The sequence below is a fragment of the Gadus chalcogrammus genome, chromosome 18 (assembly GCF_026213295.1).
Source record: "Gadus chalcogrammus isolate NIFS_2021 chromosome 18, NIFS_Gcha_1.0, whole genome shotgun sequence".
Lineage (NCBI taxonomy): Eukaryota > Metazoa > Chordata > Actinopteri > Gadiformes > Gadidae > Gadus > Gadus chalcogrammus.
The window spans coordinates 16,259,375-16,270,982 of NC_079429.1; the positions used below are offsets into that span (position 1 = coordinate 16,259,375).

Below are 11,608 nucleotides of genomic sequence, written 5' to 3' on the forward strand. Positions count from 1 at the left end.
AGTGTTTCAGTGGAGATACGTGTATGTTTTCTTAAGTTTTAAAACTCTTGTGCGTTGGTTAATGGTTTGGTGACTTGAAAGTGGTTAATTGTGTTTAGTGGAGGTGGAGTGTCAGCAGAGAATGATGAGGGAGCTGGCGGAGTACTGCAGCACCGGACAGGCCTCCCTCAAGTCCTCATCCTCCCCAGGCCAGGAGAGACCCCGCCTGGGTGCTGCATGCTGCGCTCTGTTCTCTGGTGAGACACACGCGCGCACACACACACACAGGCATTCCTAGGTTTGCTTTGATTACCATTATTATATTGTTGACGATTACAATTTTAGAAGTGAATTCAGATGCATATAATTAGCCCCTCATCAATAGACCCCTTGATCAGATTTTGACAAATAAATAAATAGATAATGCACATGCAGTGGCATTCCTATTTACAAATACTACTTAAAAAAGGCAATGGCCAAATAGAGCCAGTGTAAAAAAGTCAGCTAAACTGCTTATTCTCAGTGTGTTTATTTAGCAATAAAAAATGAACACTAAACATAAATAATAAACATTACAATAAAAAAATTACATTTATTTGAAAACGGTGAATACAACTTGAGGCCTTGTTCACATCTAGCGTTTTTTTTAATCTGCCAGCGCTTGTTTTACATTATATTCCTATGTAGCGGAGCGTTTCTGGAAGAAGTCACGGCCGTTTTTTTAAACGCCTCTCCCAGCGTTATTTTCTGCCATACGGAGCGTTGAAAAAAGTTCAACTTTCAGGAAGAAAGCGGCCGGCGTCAGGCGTCTTTTTGGCAACTGACCAATCACAAGCGGAACATGGACACAACTCTCAACCGTCGAGAAACAATGACGGACAAATCACTCGGGAAAGTGCAGGTGGAGCGTTTAAAGGGGACCTATTATGCTTTTTTGACTTTTATGACCTATAAACGTTGTTATAATGATTGATAGTCATGTTTAACCATACTAAAGTGTCAAATAATGACGTACATGCATTTCAACGTGCTCCCTGCTGACAGTCTGGGGTGGCTGTGCAGAGCGCTAAACACTCGGGACAACGTTTGCGTTTCACTTGTTCACATTTCCGGGAAATCATCTACGTAGAGGCACTCCTGCCGCGCCCCCATATGCCTGGTCATATCTGCCCGCGCGCGCGCTTCAAGGAAGGTAACCAATCACAACGGAGTTGGGTTGGCAGGAGGGGGGCGAGGGGGCGGAGAAGGACGAAACCGAGCGTTGACAGAGAATGCTGAAAGCGCCCAGATGAGAGGAAGAGTTTCCCGAAAATCGACATAGTTTTTTGTGTATTGTTAAACATGATATAACAACGTTTATAGGTCATTAAAGTCGAAAAAGCATAATAGGTCCCCTTTAATAGTTTTAATTACAGAACATGTCGATATCTACGACATGTCTGATGGGCTCTAGCCTGGATACGTAGTAGGGGAGTAACATCGGGTCTAGAATGGGTTCGTTGCTAGGCGATAGAAAAAACGCTCTCGGAGCTTTGAGGTAAAGCACCACGTAAATTCCAATTGGACGAAGTGCTTTGAATATATGGGGGTTCTTCAAATGATCATGAAACTAAATAGATTATTTTTACATTGTGCAAAGTTTTAATTCAATTGCACAGCTAGTGCTATTAAAGTGCATGCAAAGATATGTCCAATTGTAGATGACGGAAGTTAAGAACTATATTTATATTACCTTGGTATGTTACCTTAGCAGAATGTTATTATTAGTAGGTAGACCTGTTGGGCCAATTGCTCTGTCAGTAAGCATTGCTGCGCTTTAAAATTGTACTCCTTAAAACTGAGGTTTTGGAGTTTAACACGCAGCTGCGCACGAGGTTGAACGTGATTGCTGTGTAACGACTCGTACAGGATCAGCTGATTCCTAGCTGACTCGGTTTAAACTGCTTGGAAACCGGAAGTACTCTGATTTGTAGTATACCCCAGCAGATGCAGTCTTAACTTAATGGATGCATTTTGTGCTATAATTACCCAGAAAAACTTGATGGAAATGTAAGCAATTGAGATCAAGGTAAAACGCAGCTGAAGGTTAAAGTACTTATGTTGTACCTTCACTACTTTAAAACCATGTTAAACTTAAAGTGGTAAGCTAGAGACAGAGCAATTGCCCCTTTGGATTAAGGAGGAGGAGCACAAATAGTTGGTTTGAGAGGAAAGATGTTGTAGCACTAGTTGTAGAAAAAAACTCATGTGTGGGCTGGGTCACATGACTTCTCGCATGTTTAAATTCCTCACCACGTCTTTACTTTTGGTAGGGGTATGGGTTCGGCATTGTGTATATCATCATATCTCCACATACTATCACAGTACTGTTAATGGATGAAGAAAATCCTGCCACACTTTATGCTCCTGTAGTGAAGTTATTTTTCCAGGCTTAATCCGATATATGGGAAATCCGATATATGGGTTGTTGAGAAAACATGTCCAGAAGGAAGGGGAAGTCCCGTGTCCAGACAGCAGGTATCCTGCAGACGTGTGAATACAGGTTAGAATTTGCTGCCTTCCTCACATCTCTCTTGCATGCAGACATACTACCTCCCCTTTCTATCCTTAATATGCCTCATAACTCTGCCTTTTATCAAGCTCACTCTGCAGTGCTCTTTTGTATCTCTCGCCTTTTAAACTCGCGCAGCTTGCCCACTGCATCCGTCCGTCATTGGATAACGGAAGGCGTGGCAGACGGATTGGGGAGTAGCCTTTGCAGAGGCATCTGTCAGCAAAGCCTGAGTAGTGTCACAGTTCATAAATTTGCATACGCGATTTGATTGGATGTCGGATCCATCGCTGCCTGAAAAGTTGAACATTCTTCCATCGTGTTCCCTCGCGCTCTTTGTTTTCTTTCCTTCCAGTCATTTCTTCCCCTTCCTCTCAACCTTTGAACCCCTCTATCTCCTTGTGTCCCACTCTTTTTCCTTTCCCTGTCTTGCCCTCCTTTTCTCTTTGTATCGCTCTCCGCTCCATCCTTCTCCCCTTTCTCTTTCCGAGCCATCTCCCACTCTCCTCATCCCCTGCAGTCTTCTTTCTGTTCCTCTCTCGCTCCTCCGGGAACCCCACCTGCAGTAGCTGCCAGCAACACAGTAATTTGCTGTCTGCCAGTAGAAATAATGACACAGCTGGCATGCAGCCATGCGCTAGTTCTACCTCTAAACACTGGAGCCCGCCACGCATTCCGCAGCGCTCCTAACTACCAGGTTGGCTTTATAGCAGTTTTCCAACAGTCTCCTGCCAAGCATTTTGCGAAGATGGGGAGGAAGTTGGGTCGGTGTGTGGGTGGGTGGATTTTTAGGGTTGGTTAGGTAAGGCCAGGTTTTGGGTTGGTCACTGTCCCCGTTGGGTTGCCGCAGTGTGGACATTTTCACACCGAGTAATACGCTCGTGTCAACACCGGTATTACCGGTATAAACGGTATTAACTTTGAAACTATAGGTCAACCGCCATCTTCTCCGTCAACTCTCCTCTCACACTCGGTGACAGCGGCTGGCAGTGCGCCAATTCTCGTCGTCTTATAACGTTCTATATATAATAGGATAATATATATCATAATATCACGGCCAAAAGCTCTGTGCGACTCCGGATGGCCGTAGCGCGGGGAGCTCACGTAGGGATTTGGCTCCGCAGGGTTTGTTTACCGGCGTTGCTATGGTTACCGGTCTTGTAAGGAAGCACGTCTATTCTCGGCGCGACAATTCTCCCGCACAGAGCAGAACCGTGGCCTATTCTACACATTTAAATTTTCTTAATTATAATTATATTATTCATTTTTACTGAATTTGTTTTTTATTACAAAAATAAATAAATGATAATACTCGGTGTTGCCGGTGTGCAACACCGAGTAAACGGTGTTGGCCTCAACACCGGTAATACCGTATACCGCGGCAACCCTACTGTCCCCTTTAAATATCTGAGTAAAAGCAAAGAACCAGGGGAAGACACACAGGAAAGGATAGGATCTGATTCTTGCCAGAATCACCTAAAGAGGTATACGGCTCGAACCTGGAGGCATCCATGAGCAAGATGTCCTTAACCTCAGCTGTTCTTTTGAAGGCAGGGGTTAGACAGTTGTTTTATTCAGTCATGTGGCACATTTTCTGTTGAATCCAGTCATCATGGGTGACACCAGCGTGCAATGTGTTTGGCTGCTAACCCAACTCTCTCCATAGGTGACCAGACCTGGTACCGTGCCGTTGTCCTAGAAACGGCTGAGAGCGAGGCTAGCGTTCTCTTCATGGACCATGGCAACTGTGAGACGGTCCCCTACTCCAGCCTCCGCCCCATCCCGGATCATCTCCTCCTTCTGCCCTTTCAGATCACCCGCTGCTCCCTTGCCGGTACCCCCACCCCCACCTAGCTATCAGGCTATCCAGAGTCCATGAAAGACACTTTTAGCTGATATTATCGAATTTGTAGGTTCAAAGAGAGGCACTGTTATTTACCTTTGCATTTAGGGGCTTTTGCTCTGCGCTTTTATCCAAGCCGACTTACAATCATCCATAAATAATCACACCGACGGCGGAGTCGACCACGCAGGGCGACGGCCAGCTCTTCAGGAGTAGTCAGGGTGAGGCGTCTCACTCAGGGACACCTCGACACTCGGATAGGAGGAGCCAGAGATTGATGAGATACTGCCGCCATGCTTTGCATCATAAGACCGCATGTCAGAATCGAACTTGGGTCTTTACAAGTTTTATTGCCTACATGGTTGCATATTAATGGATTGAGTCACTGAGCAGCCCTTCTTGGGGATTAAAGGAGACATATTATGGTGTTTTCCCAACAAGTAAACATAGTATGAGTTCCAGAAAAAATATTTCCCCTCTGTTTCAGTCCCTTCAGAATGCGCTATTTCTGGTGTCTGTAGCTTTAATGCAAATGAGCTGCTGCCCATTGACCAAAGAGCTATCAGAGTGAACCACAGCATGGAGAAGTGATTGTTGCCGATTGCGGATTCCTGGAGCTCTATATAATAATAATAATAATATAGGTATTTGTAATACACTAATATCACGGCCAAAAGCTATGTGTGCCTCAGATGATATTATGAATCATAAAGACTGCGTCTGAAATCTGGTGCTCCCACAACAAGTAAAGACTCGTAGTGGGAGTTCTCGGCCATGGTTGAGAAAAGGGATTGTACTCCTGGAACTGAGCTCCGGGAGTACAATCCCTTTCTCCACCATGTCTCTTCCTCCAGACTGCCAAGCTTCGGCGGCAGCTCCTCCGGGGGGAGAACGGCGACAGTCCGGCATCTCCGGCGGAGAAAGGGAATATACTCCCGGAGCTGAGCTGCCGGGCTGCCGCCAAGCTCAACCCGGCGGAGCTGCTCGTCTGCTGGTCCACAAAATCTTAGCTATGCTCTGATTGGAGGGGAGTGGGGAAGTGGGAGGTAATATTCAAATGTGCCCCCGTCCTACGTAAGAGGGGGGGCCGAAGCTGACTCGCTCATTTGGTAACTAGGCGGGATACTTTCAGAAAAGCATGTCTCACAGAAGTCACGTACAGACTTTTTTCAAAGTTTGTATGCGTGTGGGAGCACCAGAGCAACAACACCCCAAATCCCAGTAAAAGTGTTTTCATAACATGTCCCCTTTAACCTTAGAATGTGGGTTGTCTATCATTCGTACAGGTATGCGTCACACATAAAGTCACAAGTATGTAAAAGTAGTAGTATTATCAAATCACGTTTCAGTGGGCATTACATGTGGCAAATAAACCTACTGACTGAAAAATATGCTTATTATTGAACTGAAATCATTAAATATTAGCCTAACATAAAACATAATCATATGGAAATTATATTTGCATATATGTGGTATTTCTGGTGGCAGTGTTTGAGAAATGGGGAAAATTGTAGTATAACACCACGATTATCTAACATTTTAAATTTAACACACCAGTTGAGCCATTTTAACAGCACTTAGAAATGGTCTTGAAGGTTCTTCTGATGGGCCTTTATGGAAGCCACGTTTGAGAACGAATATCTGCTGATAACGTTCTGTCTGCAGTCGTTTGAAGCCCCCTTAATCAACAATATGTTCACCTACGTGATTTGATAGGCAAAATGACTGCAGTTGGAACAAATTTATTTCAAATTCATAATAATCAATGAGAGAAAATATGCACAGTTGAGATGGATCAAATATAAACTATGGATGTTATTGAAATGAGCCAGGCTATGATTAACCTCCTGTGACTCTTCTGTAGGTAAGGAGTGCTTCCCGCCGGACTGCCCCTCCGACATACTCATGCTGCTAAAAAGTGTGCTGGCGGACTGCGTCACGGCAACCGTCTACGCCTTCGACGGCTTCACCAACCTGCTGTCAATCAAGATGCCCCGTGAGATGGGCGGGGGCTGCCTCGGTGACCTCATCCTGTCCCAATTGGAGCTCCTGACCCACCCAAAGACGATAAATAACCAGGCCGCCACCACCACCAAGCAGGTGTCATCCCTCATCATCGTTGATGGGGGACCTCAACCTTCAACCCCCAACAGCCATCCCACCACCACTAAGGTCCTGGAAGGACACCCCACCAGCTCCACCACTGTCAATAAGGTCCTGGAAGGACACCCCACCAGCTCCACCACCGTCAATAAGGTCCTGGAAGGACACCCCACCAGCTCCACCACCGTCAATAAGGTCCTGGAAGGACACGCCACCAGCCGCACCGCCATCTCTAAGGTCCTGAAAGGACACATCACCAACTCTACCACCATCAATAAGGTCCTGGAAGCACTACTTACCAGCCCTAACAACACCCCTCAGGTCCTCGAAGGAAACCCCACCAGCCCTAGCACCATCAATAAGGTCCTGTTAGGACACCCCACCAGCCCTAGCACCCATCAGGTCTTCGGAGAAGGGCCAAGGAATGCGGTGTTGCTTAAAGGTGGGTGAGGTCACCCTGACATGTTGGCGTGTCCTGTGGGTGGAACACGTTCTTCATTCCCCCACTTATTTCTATACCAGAAGTCATACCTAAACTAGAACCAAACACTATCATTGAATAAAATGATATCCTGGTGTCGGCTGGAGAGGGAGGAAGGAGAGATGGATATAGATACTTTAATGGCCCCAAAGGAAATTCTAGTTTTTCAGTTGAATAACAATTCGCTGGATGAGTGAATATATATCTTTAAAACAAGTTAAAAGAGAGGTGGTGGCTTGGGGGGTAAGCTATAATCCAATCAGTTTTCTTATTACATTCCTCAAAGGTAAATACGTTTTCTATTCTACTTTTATTTTATGCTATATTATTTAAAGCATGAAACCCAGGGTTGCCGCGGAGCTTGAAAAGTCTTAAAAGTCATTAAATTAAATTTTCGATAATCAAGGTCTTAAATGTCTTAAAAAGTCTGGAATTATTGGGTGGGCGGCATTAAATTTAATCGGGGGCAGAATTAATGAGCGGGTGTATATTTGTTCAGTTTTATGTTCTATTTTACAAACTACAATGTCCGATTGGTCACATCGATAGCATTCTTCTTCAGTGTCCGAATTGAACAGTTGGCCGAGTACGGCATCCAACATGCCCGGCTCCCTCTCGTCATTATCCGAGTCAGTGTCGCTGCTGTTGCCTGGCAGTTCAGTGATTATTCCTGCCTTTGTGAAAGCTTTGACCACAGTTGAGAATGATATATCAGCCCAGGCATCCACGATCCATTGGCAGATAGTGGCGTAAGTCGCCCGGCGCTGTCTCCCCGTGTTGGTGAACGTGTGTTCGCCTTCTAAGGCCCCGTCCACACAAAGCCGATTTTTTTGGTGAAACCGCGTCAGTCTTGTCCGTTCGGCTGTCCGTCCAGACGGAGCCGGCGAATCCGGTGCCCGAAACCACACATTTCTGAAACCACCCTCAGAGGTGGTTTCAAATCTATCCGGACCTATGCGGTTTCGTGTTTGGATTCGTGTGGACGCCTGAAACGCAAACGATGACGTCATTAGCCCCCCACCAGCTGGGGGACGTCAGAGTTGCGTTGAATTTCTTAATTATTATTTTATTTGTATTCTTTTTGTAGCTTTAAATAAAGCCCCTTGATAAATGTAATACCTAACTGTACATTGAAAAGTATTTCTGCTCAATTTAAAAGGTTGAATCTCCTCGTGACTGAATGTTTGTATACAGCGCGCAGGCTTGATGCGCTCCACTTTTTTCTGTGGAGAACCAGCACCTTGAATATAGCGTTTCTACAGCTCGATGTGGTTTCGAAATGACTCCGCCTTTACGGAGTGCGCCTTATAGTGCGGAAAATACGGTAATTCACTGAGTTAACCAACTAATACTCTTCACTAGAAATGTTGTGTGAAATGATTTTCAAGCAGTCTTGCGGTATCAGCTTGGTAGATGGAACAGCGAGGTGTCCGATAGGCGGAGATCTAGATCAGCGGGAGTGGCCAGCGAAGCTGTGCATCGTGGTGCTTGGTGGGAGTTGTTGTCTTCAATCCACGAACGCCAAAAAGTCACTTTCTGCCTTTTCTCGGTCAAGACGGCCCCAAATTAGAATTTTATTTTATTATTCGACTACATATAGGACCCGATTTCAATACATATTCATGCCTCCACCGGTGAAATGCTCCTTTAAAAGTATAGACATCTAGAGTCCTTTTTCCATCAGATTTTCAAGCGAATTAACTCTTAAAGCGAATTAATTTGTAGCGACATAAGAAGCGCCTAAACGGTTTTCCATCGACAGAATGATTATAGCGAATTAAAATTGTGTCACAATGCCCCGTGTTGAAGCGCATTTTTCTGACCCGCTAGATGATTTTTCATCAACAATGCGCATGCGCGACATTCTATATCGCTTCAGCCGTTTTCCATTACTTTTATGTCGCTAGAACTTTCCCAAAACCACCTCTGCAGAGCGAATTAACTTAGTGCGACAAAATCGGCGTTAGAGCGATATAACCCTTTTTCCATCACATATGTCGCACTAACTTTTGATGCGCATCATTTTAAAGCGCATTATCTTTTTGATGGAAAAAGGACTTGGGTTATATAGAAGTTAAAGTTATAGACGTCTATAATAGAAGCTGAATGTAAAAAAAATAAATAAAAACATTCAATCCATATGCATAATGTTTGCACTATATTTTGCACTATATTGAAGTTATTTTGTTTTCTGTCATAATTGTTATATCTTAAGTTTTGTTATTGGTAAGATGGCAGTTAAGAACGTTACTATTCATTATTCAAACTGAAAAAAAACTCATAATGAACAGAGTATATAGTGTATTGTCTCGATTTATTTGCAACGGTATTGGTATTAAATTTTCCTTTTAGAGGTCTTAAAAAGGTCTTAAGTCATTCAATTTGTATTTAAAAAATGTGTAGATACCATGATAAAACCAGAGAAGGGTAAATATTCAAGAGGAAGGCCTTATTTTTTTTCTCTTTTTAAGAAAAGCCTCGGGAGCAGAATGCTTATGAATCTGGACCATGTGAGGCCAATAACAAGAACTTGTCCCAACGTATATGAATATTTCTAAAAACAAACCATGTTCTCTGTGATTTGGCCTCCCGTCCACACTGAAACCTCCTCTTAGGTCACTGAAAACGGCCTGTGAAAGATCCTTCCAGGTTGGAGATATTTTAAAACTGTTTTGTGTGAACGGTAGGAACAGGTTACACAAAAACGCAACCTTACCTCTAGAATTGATTTCCACATTGAGGATGCACCAGAAGCTTTAAAACAATGGTGGCCTACTGGTGTGTTTACGGGTGGAACTGTTTAGTTACATGTTTACCAATCCACGTTGCGCTGCTTGATGACTACACTGCCGTGCGAACCCGTATGAATACACTACAGTTATTGTCGTTTTCTCCGCTCAAGAAGGCGCCCATCGATGCACATGCTCCTGATGTTGTCCGCCCACCGGCCTAACATGCTGATAGGAGAGTGGTTGAATTGTGTTTTATGCATTGGCTTGTGGATGGAGATATTGGAACACCTTTGGAATATATTATTAAATGGCTTGGTATAGCAAGCGGTTTGGGACAAAAAGCACTGCAGTATTTGGTGGGGATTGTTACTTTCAGCCGTCATGTGAGTGACATTCTGTTTTTCATGTTATGTACTAGGACTGGAGGTTTCTGGCTGTTGCTGCAATGACCTGAAGACGAAGGTTGGCCGGTTGACTCTGTTCTTTGTGGGGGGAAAGACATTCTCTGAATCTTAGTTCTGATTTTAATGGTGGACTGCACGCATCTTATTTGTAAATGTAAAACCTTAATGTGAGGGCAATTCTTTGTTCAATTGAATGCCATTTAATTGAAAAAGGCATGTTTTATACTAGCTGTTTTCACTAACATTGACAGTGCTACATGTGTTATAATTAGTGCTGTCAAGCGATTAAAATATTTAATCGCATTAATGTCGGTTAACTCGCGATTAATCGCAAATCTTTTTTCTATGCTAAATATCCCTTGATTTCTTTTTCCCATTAATTGTTCTCATTTTAATGCTCTTATCAACATGGAAAAGTGCATCGGCTTGCCTTGTGCAAATGTTTTTTTATTGATAACAACATTGGCATATACTGATCAAAACAGGACGATACAAAAAAAAGCCTATAGTGCAATTAAACGATGAACATACAAACATACTGCCTTGAACATAGCAGTCAGGCTACTGCTTCTTTGTTTTGAGCCAAATATATATATATTTTTTTTTACAAATTAATACATTTGCATTAATCGCGCGATAAAATATTAACGCCGTTAAAATTGGTTTGCGTTAACGCCGTTAATAACGCGTTTAACTGACAGCACTAGTTATAATAAATGTTTAAATATGAAAAGAAGCAATAGGCGTTTGTACTGTCTAACTGTTCACAGATACAGCGTCCTCTAAAGGTTTTGCCGAGGTCCAATTGGATTGTATAATTCAATTTTATTCCCTAATTTCTTCCAGATGGATCGTCTGGAGCAGTTGATGGAGAATCAGATCGTTGTCCTCAGTAAACTGATTGAGCTAGCCAGCTGCTAAGTGACCCCTCAAGTGTTCAACCTCCAAAATATTGTTGGATTTTCGTTTGAATAGACATATATTCAGTTTTGTAGACACCATTACAGAAAGTAATCCTGTCAAAGTTTGAAGCGGATGCTGAATTTGAGCCATGCACCAATGTTATGCTGTTGGTATATTTAATTTGGTGTGTGTGTGAACAAAAGTATCATTTAAAATGTCCACAATTGTGTGGAATGTTCGTATTGTTTGAGTTCTACATGTTAAGGTTGTAAATTAAATAGTCATTTGATTTAAAAAAGAAAAGGTTTTGGTGGAATGATTTTGTATTACTAGAATAAGAATACAAATGGACCACATTCGTGATAACTGAAAATTACTAGTTCTGTTTAGACACTAATTTCTAATTTCTGTTGATAACTGAAATTTGATTTGCCTAAAGGAAAAAAATAAGGTACTATTTAGCAAGGGGAATGTGTGGATGGGAAACGTGTCCATGGGATGAATAGTTTTTCATACAGCCTTGAACATATTAAAATTTTCTTTTTTACAAATGTTAAGTTAATTTCTGATAAATCTTAGTGTCTGGCTTGTCAGGGACAAATAAGGCGGGTA

The 11,608-nt window shown here is 43.0% G+C and overlaps 1 protein-coding gene across 2 annotated transcripts in view; it reads left to right on the top strand.

Annotated features, from left to right (window-relative positions):
- Positions 1-11,528, top strand: part of tdrd1 (tudor domain containing 1) — a 36,603-nt gene extending 25,075 nt beyond the window's left edge. For both annotated transcript variants that reach the window (XM_056577341.1, XM_056577342.1), the window contains exons 21-25: positions 99-236; positions 4,197-4,364; positions 6,238-6,918; positions 10,108-10,151; positions 10,940-11,528. In XM_056577341.1, the coding sequence (XP_056433316.1) occupies positions 99-236; positions 4,197-4,364; positions 6,238-6,918; positions 10,108-10,151; positions 10,940-11,014 (1,106 nt within the window). In that variant the 3' untranslated portion in view covers positions 11,015-11,528. The remainder of the gene's footprint in view (positions 1-98; positions 237-4,196; positions 4,365-6,237; positions 6,919-10,107; positions 10,152-10,939) is intronic.
- The last annotated feature ends 80 nt before the right edge of the window (positions 11,529-11,608 follow it).